The sequence below is a fragment of the Strix aluco genome, chromosome 2, assembly GCF_031877795.1.
Source record: "Strix aluco isolate bStrAlu1 chromosome 2, bStrAlu1.hap1, whole genome shotgun sequence".
In the NCBI taxonomy this organism is placed as follows: Eukaryota; Metazoa; Chordata; class Aves; order Strigiformes; family Strigidae; genus Strix; species Strix aluco.
In genome coordinates this window covers 129,816,610-129,832,791 of record NC_133932.1, presented here as the reverse complement: position 1 = coordinate 129,832,791, position 16,182 = coordinate 129,816,610, and the positions used below count along the sequence as shown (strand labels likewise).

Sequence of the window (16,182 nt, the reverse complement as noted above, 5' to 3'; positions counted from 1 at the left end):
CTCCATCTGCCCAATAAGATACCAGCCTCGCTCTCACACAGCCTTCATGCAGCACCTAACCAGGAGTAGGGCAGATCACATGCTTCAAGCAGCCAATCGCTACCTCGTGCAGGACGCCGCGCCACCAAACCCTCTATCTAAGTCGCCGCAGCCAACCGCGAAAGCGCGCGCGCACCGTCCTCGACGCCGCAGCCAATCGAAAAGCTCCGCTGCTCAGTGCCCTCCCCTCCACGTGCGGTAACCCCGCCCTCTCGGCTGCTGAGGGCGCTTGCACCGCCCCCTCCTCTGGGTCCCGCCGCTGCCCGCGGGGCCGGCTCGGGGCAGCCCGCGGGCGGGGGGAGCGGGGCCGCTATAAAGCGGCGGGGCGGCGGGAGGCTTCTGCTCCTTCTGGCCATGTTGCCGCTCCTCCTGCTTCTCCCGCTGCTCGGCGCACCCGGCGCCCTGGCCGCCCCCCCGCACCGCCGCCGGGGCGCTGCGCCGCCAATCGCCCCCTACCTCACGCGCTACCTCAGCCAGCAGGTAGGAGCCCGCCGCTGCCCGGGGGGGGCGGCTCCTGCCTTCCCTCACACCGCGCCCGGGCAGCTCCGCTTCATCAAGAGGCAGTTTTTAGAGGGGCGGCCGCTGCGCGCCTCTGGGCGCTCCTGAGCGGTGGTGGGCGCGATCGCTAGCGCGGTGCTGGGCTGGGGGGGAGCTGCTGAGGGGAAATGGCCGGGGAGGCCCGCACCGGTGTGCTGCCGGGCTCACAGGTGCTGCCGGCGCAGTTGGTGTCAGGCAGAGGCTTGCCCGCAGCCCAGCCGAGAGCAGCTGCTCTGGCGAGCCGGTGGGCCGGGTCAGACTCGGGCAGGGAGTTTCCGTGGGGATTCAGGGAGCATTTTCTTCTATGTATAGTACGTATATAGTCAGTAGTATGTTTTCGCGCATTTCTGGGTGTTGCAGTGCTTAGTCCCTTTTGCAAAATGTTCCAGGCCTTGAATATTCCACTTAAGTTTCAACTCTTTAGTGACACATAGTGTGCTCTGTTGTATCTATGCCCCAAAGTCTGTGTTCCAAAATATACTGCACAGCGTGTTGGCAGGGAGGGGCTGGGGGCCTCAGTTGTACTCTGATGGTATTTGCAAACAGCAGTTGTGTGATGTTTGTTTGTTTCAAATATGCAACGAATTTCTTTTACTAACCTGAGCTTTGTTTTTCCATCTGCTCCAACAATTTGTTGGCAAAATCTATAGCATGTGGACAGAACAGAGGATTCCACAGTTGTTGGCTACAAGTGCTGGTGTGGTCCCCTTGCAGAAAACTTGAAACACCACTTGTTTATAGGTTTTCACAAAAGTAGTCAACAGTTCCTTTGTATGTGTCAGGGAACATCTGCATCTTCACCTGTGCTGTACCTGATTTTTACAGAGGAGGTAATAGTTCTTCTTACTGGGAGGCATAGTAAGGGGAGAGGGCATTTTTTTAGTATTCTCTTGGTTTGATTAGAAGCAGACTTGTAACCTGCATCTGAATTTCATGCCCTGGTCTACACAGGGACTGGTGAGAAGAAGGTGTTTAATTCACAGGCATCTTGGATGGTATGTGGATTGAACATCTCCTAATTCAACTTTGTAGCAAGTGAACTTGATGAAATAAGCAAAATGGGAAGAGAGAGAATAGACATGAAGAAAACAGATAAGCCTTGTAAGAGTGCCCTGAATAGCTGCAGAATAATTTTAGAGTCAAGGTCCCTGTCATTAGAGATGTGAGAGATGGGTTGGGAACAATTTTAGTGAGGAATCCATACATTGAGATTATATTCTTCTGCAGATGGTGTTACTCGTTTGGGAGAGCTTCTTTTTCAGGGGTCTCCCTGCATAAACCACGGAATTCCTGTGTCACGCAAGCATCTCTGTCTAACACTTTTCAGTCACTCAGGTAGTGGTTTGAGATGTGGGTCCCTTCATTAACTTCTCTAATAGCCGTGAAGTTTATTCTGGTGACATACTGCAGATACCATCTGCAGCGTGTGGTCAGCGTTGGCCAGGATATCAATCCTGCGGTAGTGTTGTAACTCTAAGTGTGACACCTAATTGTTCTGGCACATCAGTTGTTACACATTGCTGTCATAGTATCAGTGCTACTAATTCTGTGCCATGGTCTGAACCGCCCTTTGTCCCCGTGCTGTTACACCTCTGTCTTTGTCCCCTCTCTGGTTGGTTATTCTCCTCTGCTATCAGCAGAGACAGCCTGTGTGCCTTCCAGCTGCCAGCAAAGTGGCAGAGCTGCTGTGTACCTGAGATCTGTGGATTTTGGGAGGTAGATAGATGTTGAGAGAAGGGAAGGAAGAGTCACAGTAACATTCTGTTGTAAAGTTGATGCCACATCTTGCTCCCTTCAGTCTCTTCCACATTCTCTTCCCCTCATACTTCAAGCAAAATCATGTTGGTTGAGAGTGGCTGCTGCGGAAAAGAGGTGTCCTATTCACAGGCCTTGGAATCCTTGCTTTCCCTGTCTGAAGACTTATTAGTAGTGTTGAACATGGTGGGGGATGTGTGTATATTAATGTACTTTTTGTATTTATCAAAGATTTAAATACTGCTGCCTGGCACTTAAAAGATGTAGTGTTAACATAAGAGGTCTAATCACGCAGAGGGCCTAAGGCTGCTTTTTATCAGTAGCACAGCATGCAGAACTGACAGGCAAACTCTTCAGGCCTTATGAAACGTGCACCCAGTGCTACTGTCTGGAAATCTGTAATTACATTATGATTCTGTAGTGGAACATAAATACCATGATTAACATTAAATAGGGGTGGTGATACTTTGCCACGTCTCAGGGTTGTTGAAGTTTAATTATTTACATCATGGTTGCTTATGACATGAATCATCTGCTTCTGTTCTGTGCTGTGGAGTCTTTCTTCTTAGCTGAAGTTCCTGTTTTGGTTCTTGTTTCTCCTTCGATGGTCTTCAACATCAGTTGAAACTATTTATATAAAATCATACAATATAAAAATTGCTTCATAATATGACAAAATACTATGCTGTCACAAAGAAAACATTTCTTATACCTATTTATATTAAAAAATCTCTTTGAATAGAGTCTTGAAATATTTAATACTTCCACAAAAGAAAACTTTGAAAAGTCTTAGTAGATTTCTTGCATGAATTCTGTTGCTTAAAAATACTTCTTGAGTACTGAGAACAATTGATTATTGTTGCACACCGGAGACGTGAATTTCAGAAGCTGAGAATTTTCATGTAGAATTACAATCTCTAAATGGAGCTTCTTGGCATGAACACCTATAGACTTGTAACATTGTTTGAGGGTTTAGTGTCAGCCTTTACTGAGAAGCAATGATATTTAAATCTGCTTTGATAAAAATGGAGAAATAATAGGGTCAGAGTTCAGCTCAACACTCGTTTATGTTGAACTTCCTCCTGTTTACCATTTTAAGTATCAGACATCCCTGACGACGGGGCTAAAGTCTAGAATATTGAGAAACAAGTCAAGCAATGCCTGTGTCAGTGTGACTAGGATCTTAGCTTCCATACTGGCCTGTTTATGTCCTTAACAACTCTTATTATTTTGTTTTGGGGGTGTGGTTTTTTTTTCCCCCCCCTTCAAAAGTAACTGATGCCTTTCAGCTCTCTACTCCTCCAATGCATGAGTGAAATTACCCCTGTATAAAGGTACCTCATGCTATCCTAGATTAGTAGATGGCTCTTGAAGGAGAAACTCTACCATCACCCACATCTTTACATCAACAAATTGTACCTATATTGCAGAAGTTGGTCTACTTTTCAGCTCTTCTGATATCCTAGTGTGACTTTTGTAGGCAAGACTGTTCTCACTTCTGCTTTGGTAGCTTGCTTGCTAAAAGGTTGCTTGTGGTTTTTGTGTTGAACTAATCCATCCAAAACTGAACTGTACAGAGAGAACAATGTGTAGGATGTATAGAGCTGCAGGAAGATCACCACTATCTGAATGGTTTCTTTGTAGGCAGCTGTGTCTGTGACCACAATTCAAATTCACTGGAAGGACTTGGTGAGGCATCCAAGAGCCATCTCTTTGCCCAAGTAGGAAATAATTTTACAGCATAGCAGGGAGGGTCTGGAGTCAGGCAGCTTTTCTGACCTTTGGGGAGCCTTGTCTCGCACCTCTCCATTCTGTCTTCAATGTACATACCAGTGTTACAAAAACCATAGCCTGAGAACTTGTGGTGCAGTACTGCTGAGAGGATGATGCCTTAAATTTCCTGATATTTGTAGGCTTCTCAGTGATAAACTGTTATTTTAGAAAAGAGAGTGGATGTGGTGTCTCTTCACTCAATTTGATAATTGACAGCTGTGTGAGACTTAATGTGCTGGTGGACCCTTCACCCCAACCATACTTTGTAAGCACATCACTTGCTATGGGAACAGCTATGAACTTGTCCAAGAACCAATGTAGCAAGTACAAATTAACTTTTGTTTAGCAAGTTACTGAGCCTGGTCCTTCAATCGGATTGTCTTTTAAACATGTCAATTATGTCACCGTTTCCAGAAGATAGGTTCTGATTTAATTTCATAACTTCCTAGATTTCACACCTATGTCAGTACTGCATAACTTGGTAAATTCATATGCAAGTCTTTGTGCTCTAAAACACATCTGCACTTCATATTGTGTGTACATAAAAGGAACCTATGTTGAAGCTTCAAAGTAATGAAGTTCAAAAAGTAATGCAATTTGATCTTTTCTGGCTTTATCAGGTGTCTTTAATACCTATTTTGTGTTGCAGACTGAAGTTCTGAAGCATAGAAAATGAAAGCCTTGACTGAAAGTGTGAAAATTAGAATGCAAGTTTCAAGCAGAAAAGAGTTTGAGAAGGACTGCGAAGGAGAAGCAAAGATGTATTTTTTTTCAGAGATGGTTCTTTCTGTTTTATGGGAAGGGCCAATTTAGAGGAAGTCAGTGAATCCCAGAATTTTCCTACTTTAACTGAAAATCAATACTACATCAAAAAACAATTTGACTTCAGTCAGGTCACTGTAAAGAGTAAAGGGAAGTGTGGTGAAGAGGTTGGATCACCTTTTTGATGACAATGCTGTCTTAATTTATCAAATTAATCCAAACTACGAGTGCAGTTTTGTTATTAAGCAAATGTTGCATCTGTTGTATACTTCCTTCTTGTGAGAACAATTATGGAACAAGATACCTTTAATCCAATTCAGCTTTTTTTCAGTATTTGAAATTTTCACTGTTGTATGTAAACAAGCAACACTAAAAATGTATATACAACAGTTATATATCAGCTTCTTTAATGTTAATGGAGTAGTTTTCAATCATGGGCCTAAAACTCCATTATAAAGATATGAAGACGGATGGAGATTATCACTTTTAATTCTGGTTGGCAGGTTTTTCAACATCTTATTGCGATTCAGGTTGATGTCTGAGAATAGTAACATGTTGGGAATGGTTAAGATGGGTTTATTTTTCATGTCTGTCACTATAATACAATAGCACTTTTAACTTCTGGTGAAGGAAAAAACAAAGTGCTTTTTACAGAGCCCCTTGGTATCAATTAAAAGTTATGTCAGTGGTTAGAGAAGAAATGATGCTGATGTTTGTCTCTGAGGTGAATTACTTGGAATATATGTTTTACTCATCAAGTAGTACAGGAGTACTTGGCAGCTCTTACTCTGTGATTTCATAGTGTGATTTAAAACAGGAGCAGTAAGCTATAAACCAGGTCTATAAGCAGAAACAATAGCTCTTTTTCAGTGGACAGGAAAACGGGGAAGTACTTGTTAAAGCTTGTCAGTGAATTTTTATTTTTATGCACTACTTATCTGTGGGTCACAATGCAGACATCAGCTTCTCAAATTAAGCAGGAAACACTTAATTTCCTCACAACTTACAGCCTCTTCCTTCAAGTGAGCAGTTAATACTAGAGACTACAAAAAGCATCAATGATCACTACGCTCTCTGAAAATAAGCATTTTTTTATGTCACTAGCTTTAATCATTAAAAGCTGTAATAGGCCACTGATAGATTTCTGATACACTGTCTTGATTAAAGAAAGTCTAAAGGACTAAACAGTAAACAAAACTGCATATGGCTGAATTAGGAAGCTGTTCACAAGCTGGACGTGCATGAGAGAAATTCTGTTAGCTTCACTGAAGTTATTTTGACTGGTACCAATTGTCCATGAGCTTCTAGCAGTTGAATCAAAGTCTTGGAACTGAATTACTTCCTTTTTTTTGGAGGAGGGGGCTGGGTGGGGAGATAGGGAGGATAATGAAGTTCAAAATGGAATCTGATGAGAATATGTTCTGTATAGATTTCTTCATCTGACTTTGAGGAGGTCAAGACCAGCCAACAGCATAAGAAGTTGTGGTAGATTGTGCAGATGATTTGTAACATTATGCCAAATTGGTGAGAGACTAGAGGTCACACTTCATTATTTCATTTTAAATCTTCAAAAACTGAAGAAATACCTTAATTTTCTTTGTCATACATTCTGGAATATTTAGATTTTATATCTAAAGCAGTGAAACTTGTAAAAAATTTAATGGGGAAAACCAGGCTTTACTCAGTCATCTGCCATATACTTGCAAAATGATTCATTTCTTTGTTTTTCAGGCATATGAATTCAGAAAGTTAAATACAGACAGAAGAATGGGAATTGCATTTCTTTTAATCACAGTCAGTAGATACTGTCCTCCTTGCCTGTGGTGTAGGGGGATAATTTTCTTTTTTATTGTAAATTTTCAGTTGCCATCTCCTGTGCTTTAGTTCAGCCCTAGCATACATGGAGTATTTTCTGATACTCAGCGCTGTTACAGTGCTACTGCCAAGTGGCATTAATACAATCAGTTAGGCTGTGGTGTGGTTGCTGTTCTCTAAACACATGTAGTGAGCAAAGAGCAAAACCTCTGACCCTTTAGGGCTGTTGTTTCTATCTTTAAATTGACATAACAGCTTTTTCCATTATTCACGCCTACAGCCAAGATACAAAGTTTCTGCACAAGTTCACCCTTGCCTCAGGCTTAAAGTGAGAGTGATTAGGTGAAGATTATCTGAAAAAGGTGTTTGTAGAGTAAGATCTGAGAAGTGTGTCTCTTTCCTGAAGAGGAGGGGGTTCACTGAAAGGCCTGTCTGCATGGAATGTGAGTATCCATGGAGCTGTGATCCTGTGTGCTAGCTTCTTCCTCTCACTGCTGATATGGACAGACTTGGTGGTGCATCTCCTTGCATTCCTTGTTAATTTATTCTGCTTCCAAAGGGGAGTAATGCAAGAAATTGCATTGTGAGGCAAACAACCTTTCTAAAAAGCATCCACAAAGGCACTTGGTGTGAAAAAAATCTAGTTGGAGGTGGGTTTAGATGGTAGTTTCCATGCAGGAACTTCCTTTCAAGACAACAGGAACAGAAAGTGATGGGCATCCAGGCCCTTTGACTTCAGCAGGGTTTGGACTGAGGCCAGACTGAACTAGAGGAAGTGGGTGAAAGCAAAACTAGCATTAACAAAACATTTGATTTATGCCTCAAAGCAGCAGCTTGCTTTGCCCTACTGTGTGACTCCCTGAAAATGGAGTCTTCCACAAAAGCTGTTCAGAACCACACGCTGCTCTGGGAGTACTGGTGTCTCTGTAGTGTTTCCTAAACAGTGATAAATGGTTGGCCACCTACAAGTGGACAGTTTTCAGTCCTGCAAGTCACTGTTACCAGGGGGAGAATGTAGAGTTCCCTCAACTAAGCAGGAGTTCCTGTCCTACAAGATGATGGCAAATGGCTTTTAGCAATGTCTATGGAGCCTGTTCTGAACAGGGTAGTTCATAAAAAAATGTTCTTGCCTATTTTTAAGTGGAAAAGGGAAAATGCAAATGGAAATAGAAATATATTTTTGGATAAAAATCTGAAAGCCCTTATTTAGATGAGAAAACTGTTGCTTTGCTATGAGGAGAAAAGCATTTATGGTCCAGCTCAATTCTGGGTGCTAACTGTACTGGTATCATTTATCTGTATGTTGCTAAGAGCTTTTCAGCCATTGGAGAACTTTTGTAATGGTTGTGACAAGAGACCTGGATGTTTCTGTTGTAAAGTAGAGCGATCTGTAGAAAAACTTGAGCCATGGCTGTTATTTCCTTGAATGCTGCTGGTCTCCCTATCATCCCATCTACCAATGTCTCAGAGCCCTGCAAGCAGACAGTTTTCTTCAGTGTTCAGCTATATTGCAAGCTTGCCAAAGTAGCAGTTGCAACATGGTATTTTTGCAATTGCATACAGGCTCTAAGACTAATTGCTGCTTTGCTGCTTTGTTTTTTGAAATTTTTGAAATTTTCTTCCCCCCCTCCCTCTGAGTTGCTCATCAGAATTGGTGGCTATTACACAAATGATCTGCAGTGGCATGTGTAAAATCCCTAGCATTGGACCTTCTGTAGGCATTCAGCGCCTTTTAATACAAATAAACTGCTATCCCTGCACTGAGCTTTTGCCATTTTGCCTGTGCTTTGCCTAATTAGAATATCCAGATGGATGACAGGACAGTTTTCCTGTTTGATTTTGCTACGTCTGTCTCTTCTTCCTTGGATCCCCTGTCTTGTGTGGGATTAGCTGTAGAAAATAAAATACAAATAATAGAGGTTGGACTAAGGCTGGGAGAACAATAGAATAGGGCAAATTTCTTTGTAGCTCTGAAAGTCTGGGAAGTAAAACAATTGTGACTTGAACCTTTAAAAATATTGGGCAAAGTAGAAAGTTCTAGCCCTTTTTGGGGGAGGGGTAGAAGTGTTTTAAATATTTAATTTGACTAAATCAAAATATTTATGTCTTGAATCTGAAATGCTTTTCTTCCCCGTGTCTTTATTTTAAAAAAAAGGCTGAGGAAGCCTTTCAAATGAAAACTGGTTTGATCAGAGAAGATCAAACTTATTTTGTAAAGTCTTTTGTTTAAACAATTAGTCCTACTCAAAACTTTAGGACACTCTCAGCAAAACTGGAATGTTCTTATACTGCTTAATCTGTGACATATTGAATGTTCATGTCCAATTTTTTCCTCTTCTGAAGTTAATCCTCCAAATGTGTTGATTTGTAATTCAATCTGGAAGGCAGATGGAAAAAATTACAGGCCTTTGCCTGTTAAGGGTCTGAGAGATCTTTCACAAGGGCAACTTTGGTTTTGCTGGTGTAGTGCATCTTCGTGCTTATTTTAGCCATATGAACCAACACACTTTGGGTAATATAGCTCTGACCTGGCTGCTCCTTACGCCTTGCTCCATCCCTTTTCCCATGGAAGGATTTCACCAGGATAATAATTTCTTGAATGGAAGCATCAATGATGCAAACATTTGGTGTGTTTATTGCCACAATAGTTTTTTATAAATTTGCGTAGCTGATTAATTCTCAGCAGCACAAGCCTCTCCGTTGCTTGGAGAGGGGTGGAGTGGCAGGGGAATGGAGAGTGAGGTTAAGGAGTGTCAGCAGTAAAGCTGATTGAAGTGATTCCTGCCATCTCCTGTCTTCGTCACCCATTTTCCCTTGTGCTGAAGCGTTGTGACCCTCAAGTCTGGGGCAGAAAATGTTAGGAGGGCCTGTGGGACCTCTCAGACTGTCCTTTCAGCTGGAGGAGTTTTAACAAGGAATTGTATCTTCATTGTGACTGCTGGAGGATTTTACACCTAAGTAATTAAAGCCTAAATGTGTTTATGGACTTTATTTTTACATGGTAAGCAGAACCTGGAGTTTCAGTTACAGCACAAAGCTACTCATGGTTTGTGGAAGTTGAAACAAATTTGTTTGTGTTCTTGTTAGCTGCTTAGGTTTCCAACATGAAAATAATGTTTCATCATCCACTGTTTGGGAACTGTTTGTTTCTAACAAGGGCTGACCTGAGTAGCCTGGTGCTTTCCTACAGCATATCCTGTAGCTGTTTAAATGTTCTTTGGTCTTTTCAAGTGCCCTGTCCAAACGGTGTGACTCAGGGCAGGGGTAGAGTTCCTGTCTGGGGTTTTCCTTGTCAGTGCTTTTTAATCACTGAAGTGATAAATGAGTGCTAAAAGCAGACTTCCTTAAACTGTTGCAACCTCCCAAGAGCAGGTGACATGGTTTCTGCAGCATAGAAGAAGCTTCAGTAAAATACACAAAGCATGACTCTAGTCAAAGGCCAGCGTGTTCGCAAGGATGTAGTTGCAATGGAAGAGATCCCTCCATTACAAGGATCTTGAGCCTGCATTTGTTTTGGGGAGCATGTTTGGCTGAAAGCTAACTCCAGCCAAGGGAAAATTGGTAACAGTTGCTCTAGACCATCACTAGTAATATAGAAGTTGGAATCAATTGATAGTCAAAAAGCATGTGTTTGATGTCTGTGTGTTTTGTTAAATGTGACAGATTAATGAAAAAAATAAATCTAGTGAACAACACCTCTGAATTATGGGGAGTGTGGAAGATTACAATGACATAGAGTCCATCTCTTCCAATTTTCTTATTATTTATGTGTAGGACTTTCAAGTTAGTGGGTTAACACAGCCTGATTCAAGAAGGTGCAGTTTGCATCTCCCTTCTCTTCCACAGAGCATCAAACAATTATGCATTTCAACAGACTGGTGCTAATCTTCAGTCTCTGCTGTCCCTTGCCCAAGTACCAGCCTAGAAAGCAAGGAAACAACTCAATCTTTGCATTTAAAACAGAAAAGATAAAACAGACCTAACCTTGATTTTCTTGTATTTTTTTTCTTTTGTTCCTTTTCTGCACTAAATGAGCAGGGACAAACTGAAAGAATCTTACCAGCTGTTGGTGAGATGCAGCCTCAGTCCTGGCAGACTGATACACATAAATGTGCAATAAGAGGAAACAAAGCAACAAGAATAGTGTCAGGGAGGGAGACTTTTTTTAAAAGTTATTTTTATTTAGCTTTCATTTCTGTTTCTGTGTCTCCCCTGCTATGAGGACATAAATAGTGGGTGAGTTGTATTTTTTTAGTGGTATTCTACTGCTGTAATGGTTTTTATGAGTTTAGATATTTAATTATATGTAGTAGTACTTGTAACAAAACTTCGGTCCCTCTGAATACTATGCTGTACAAAGATGACAAGGCAGTCCCTGTCCTCATGAACTTCCAACTTAAATGGAGGAAGCAAAGATTATAAGAGGAAACAAAACTAACAGGGCCAGCTAATGGGACTGGAGTCCCACAGCCTGTCAGGAGTAAAACCAGGAATAGAAGCACATCAGTGAAATCCCAAAGAGGCTAGTGCCCGCACTGCTGTTCACGCAGGAGGATATCCTCAGACTATCCTGTATCTTCCTGTCCTCAGGAAATAATTCAGACAGGATGAGCACTCAAAACAGCTCCATGAACATGTGGAGGTTGGAGCATGACTCTTAAAGTCCCCTGGCTTCTCACCAGTAGAATAACTGACTTGATTTCACGTGGAGTATCTAAGTTTGGGAAAATAAAGCTATTTCATAGAGGATTAAATTTCAAGACATGACAGAAGGGCTCTCAGACACTCACAATCTTGCCTGAAACTCAAACATATAAAACCATCAGGTGTTGATTTACCACTTCTAACCAAAAGCATTTAAAGTCATTTGAAGCTACCCCATGAATTATAGTCTTTTTTTGGAAGAGGCTTGGGTTTGCTGTCCTGTCTCTGCTGTCCTGTCTCTGTAATCACTAATGACTTTAAGGTGCTGCTGAGAAGGAAGTGGGTTTTAGCCCATGTGTCCTGTTTTGTCTTTGTACTTTACTCATTTCCATAGTTCCTGAACACTTCCAGGAGTATATTAAGCAGACTAACATCTGTACAATAACTAATATCTGTTGTGCCTTTTTTGTCTCCTCCCCAGGGGACATGTGTGGCAGAGTGGCTTTTTTTATTTTAAATGGATTTCCAAAACCACAGAAAGCACATTAAAAAACCCACCCTGAGATAAGTCATCTTTGAGAGCTCAACAAAAGCACGATACATGTGCACATATAAGGTAAAGTCAAAGAGATGTGCCGTGTATTTCAAGTGGAAGGCAGCAAGGTGGGTTTTGGCCCTTCCTTCCAGTGTGAGTTTGTTGAGTGGACCAGACTGGAGAAGATGAGCCCATGAGGTGCACTTCACTGTAGAAAGTTTCTCTGAGCTAAAGTATCAAAGCTGCTGACTTGAGCCTTCAGTCTGGAGCTCTCATTAGCCTCTTGGGCACGATGTCTCGTGCTGACTACTGCCTTTTTAAATCAAAGTCAGTGAGTGTTGTTCTCGGCAGCTGTGCTTTGGGTAGTGGCTGCAGTCTTCCATCTGGAGCTGGCTGCCTCTTAAGCAGTCTGTTGTGTGCATGTTTGTATTTTCCCCAAATGCTTTGAGAGTCTTTGGACTTGAAGATGTGCAGGAAAATACAAAGTGATTACTGTTTTTAATCAAGATTCATGGAGGTTTTTGTACATGAACTGAAATTTTGTTGCTTACTTTCTTTACCTCCCAGCTGTAGCTCTCCAGAGTATTCCCATCCTGCCTACCACAGCTGACTTCTCTTAAACTTATTCATATATTACTTTCAGTACTCCTTTTTCTATTTTTATCTTTCCTTTTATTAGTACCAGACTGACTGTTGCTGTGTCAGAGTGTTTTATGTATATCATACTTTCATTTGTATAACCTGGCAGTTGTATTGCTCACTGTGTTAATTTCTAACAGAGCTTGCTAGGTAGTCCTGTTTACAGAACCTTAAAACTTGAGGCTGGGTAACTCTTTTGGATTAATCCTAGAATAGTTTAGGTTTGGAAGGGAATTCTGCATGTCATCAGGTCCAAACTCCCACTCAAAGCAGGGCGAATTTCAAAGTTGTATTAGGTTGTTCAGGACCTCCTACTTCTGAGATCGGGGCGATAATTTTAATTATGAAAATTGTAATTAGAAATACCTCATATATGCTAGTACACCTTTACCATTGTTACTTTTAACCAACAGTTAAGGTATTGTAAATGTGTACTAAACTACTTTTTTCTTTTGCTGTTGTGGTGTGTTCTAATTAAGTCTGATTGTGAAAGTCTTTGTTTTTGTCTTACTCCTTTTACGTAAGTGTGGAAAAGAAATTTTCTGGTTCAACTTTTTAATGAAATCTGACTTTAAAAAAAAAAAGCTAAAAAGATATCTGGATGATTTGAATTATAAAGTATACGTCACACAGTTTGTGGGGTTTATTGTTTGCATACCTGTTCCATAAAGGATGGTGGAAGAAAAGCACTTGTTGAATGAGAACCAGCAGCTCCCAATCGCAGCTCTGCAGGTTTCTGCAGCGCTGTTTGGCTACACGACAGCTCCATCTGCTGTTCTTGAACTACAGCTTTCCCTTTGGGTCCAAAGCTTTCACTTCACAATTTTAGATTGATTCTTGTGCTTCTTCCTCCTTACTTAGTAAATTTTCAGAGAGTTTTTACTCTTGTGAGGAGATAATCCTTTGGATGGCTCCAAACTGTTTTGATGCTCTGGATTCAGAATTTCTTTGAATTTCTTGGCAATAAGCAGCAGTTGTGACATCTCTGTCTTTCTGTGTCTGCTTGACAAACATTAGTTTTTAGTCATGTTGTGTCTTATCCTTGAAAAGGCAGGTTACTACAAGGTATGAAGCCCCATCATCTAGCAATAAAGGCGTTCCTGCTCTTCAGTTGAGTAATAGATACTTGTGACTTTTTTTTCTGGCGAAGTCTGGACTTGTGTCTGTGCTGCCTGGGATCTTACACATGCCCATGGTTTGATATGTTATGAATATGATGAACAGAGGCAGTTTAGCTGCTGTGAGGCTATCAGAATTTTACAGATTGAGGGAGGAATGGGAAAGAAGAATGTGACTGATGACAGTGAGTGGTCTACAGCATCAAGATGGAGAATCATGACACTTTGATCAATGTGGTTACTAAAACTGGCAAAAGGAAACTGAAATTCCTGTACTTTTCTCCCTCTTGGTATTGAGGCAGACTCACTGGAGCATTGGGATTTTGGGGTTTGTTTTGTGGAAGTAGACTGACAGATCACATCACAAGGAAATCATAGTAAATAATCTCTAAAGAAAATTAGCCATCATTTAGGAAAATATATTCATAGTGGATTATTACTATCCTAACTGGATTATTACTATCCTAATTTTCCAGCTGCTGTGGAATAGGAGTAGTAAGATGGGCTTTAGAACTTGTTCTGCACAATACCCCATTGCATAACCTCAGCCTGGTGCCAAAAGGATGCTTATCCATTAAACTATTTTGATTGTGCCCACCCCCCCCAGTATGTTTTGGGTCTGTTGCATATGAAGCTGCCTGCACTGAGAAGATTTTGGTACATATCTTTGTAGTTTGGGAAAGTTGAATACTTCCTGTGGTGTAGTCTTGTAGTTGGTGCTCTGGCTTTAGGCAGGAAGGATGCAGAATCAAGTTTTAAAGCTAAACATTTAATTTTAGATGATTCCATAAAAGGCAGACAGGACACATGAGCCTATTTTTTCCTATTTCTGGCTAGCAGCCTAACCAGAAAAGTTAAATGAAAAAACATAACTTCTCCCCTTTACAAACAGACCTGGAACAAAAGATGTATTAGTTATACTTTCTCATAGTGTTTGAGCTTATTAAACTATACTGTGATTTTTTTTTTTTATTGGATGTGCCTTACTTAATCCTTTTCTTTAATTGTCCCAAGGTCTTATGACCAAAGACTTTTTCAGTTGCTGTGCTGACCTTGTTCTGCCTTTCTGCATCTAATCCCTACATCTAATCACTCATGATTATGCTTGATATAGAAAGTGAAACTAAAATTAATAACTCTGCAAATGAAAAAGGAGCAGATGCCTTGTCAGTGTAAAATAAGCCCAGCATATATTGTTGGCACTTGAATTCAGTGAAAGAATATCTTAAATATGTGTATGATACCATCACCGCATACTTATGACTAGGTAGTAAATGGTCCCACTGAGCAAAACAGTAGAACATACATAAATTAGTTTTATTGGGGTCTGAAAGCAGTCACTGAAGTTAACTTATTCAAGGCGAAGACCTTGTCTCTTTATCTGTCAAGACTGTGCACAGCCTTCAACCGCTCCTGCTGTTCTGCTAGCAGTGAGCTGCAACACAACTGTGCTCTCACTTCAGTCCAAGAGTGAGTAAGCTTTGAGAGAACTTGGAGAAGACAGTTTGCAGCAGATCGTATATATTAAGTTCTTGCGCTCGCTTTGGCCCAAAGCAAATGTAAGTACATGGTGTGGAGTAGCTGGAACCTGCAGGTCAAGAGTTAGGCTTTCCTGAGCTGCCTGAGGAATCTGCCTAGCAGTTAGGTCACTATGTTAGCAGTGAGTGCTTGGGTTTGTGTGTGATTTGCTGCTTTTTAACATGAACTTGCAGATGTTCTCAAAACAGGAAATGTGAAAGGTTGGTTCCTGGAGCATCTGAGAGATTTGGCAGAGTTGTTGGTGTAAAGGCAGATGAGCGAGCAGAGATGTTCAAGCCAGCAGATGTCAGGCTGTTACCGCCAGCAAGGAACTGTGAAAGGAAAAAATGATGCTTTGTGCTGAGGGAAGTCAAAATTGGGAAACTAAAGGTCATCTTCAACTGATGAATAAAAGTAGTCATGATTTGTGAAGACATGGTAATTAAACAGTGTAGCTTTTCTGGAGTAGTTTTGTGTTTTGTTTTGGTTTTTTAATTTTTTTTTATAGTAAAAGCTGCATGAGTATTCCAGAAAAAGATTATGCCCACACGGGGAGTTACCTTGTAAAAGCAATTGATCAACTTTCCAGTATGGATGAATGCTTGGGGAAGGGTCAAGGGGAATACTGCATACAAAGCAGTGTGAATAAAAGCTGAAAAACTGACCTTAGGAATTGAAATTGAATTTCTAATGAGGGAATAAAGCTAATAACATTGTGGGCTTTGGGTTAAGTGGTATACATAGGCTTGCTCTCATCTTGCAATATTTGTAGGGCAGCGGAAAGAATTGGGAAGGGTATGTGGACTAGTGAAAATTGCAAGGAGAGAAGCAGCGCTCCTCAAAACTATCTGAAAAATCTGTCAATAGCACAAGAACTACAGAGAATTAGTATTTTCTAAGAATTAAAATAAAAAAACCCACTTTCTAACAAGAATCTGTTTCAGTTTCAATCTTATGCCAAAAAGGGGAGAGAAGGAAGAGTTGGGGGTTTTTGGTTGTTTGGTTGGTTTGGGGGTTTTTTATTTAATAAATAAGGCTAGTAAGGAA

General features: G+C 41.1%; 1 protein-coding gene across 2 annotated transcripts in view; it reads left to right on the top strand.

The window, feature by feature from the left end:
- The first annotated feature begins 132 nt into the window (after positions 1–132).
- Positions 133–16,182, top strand: part of PRCP (prolylcarboxypeptidase) — a 33,751-nt gene continuing 17,701 nt past the window's right edge. Inside the window, exon 1 of one of the 2 annotated variants that reach the window (XM_074816319.1) lies at positions 133–519. In XM_074816319.1, coding sequence (XP_074672420.1) covers positions 394–519 — 126 coding nt within the window. In that variant the 5' untranslated portion in view covers positions 133–393. The remainder of the gene's footprint in view (positions 520–16,182) is intronic. The other variant, XM_074816318.1, reaches the window with a different exon arrangement.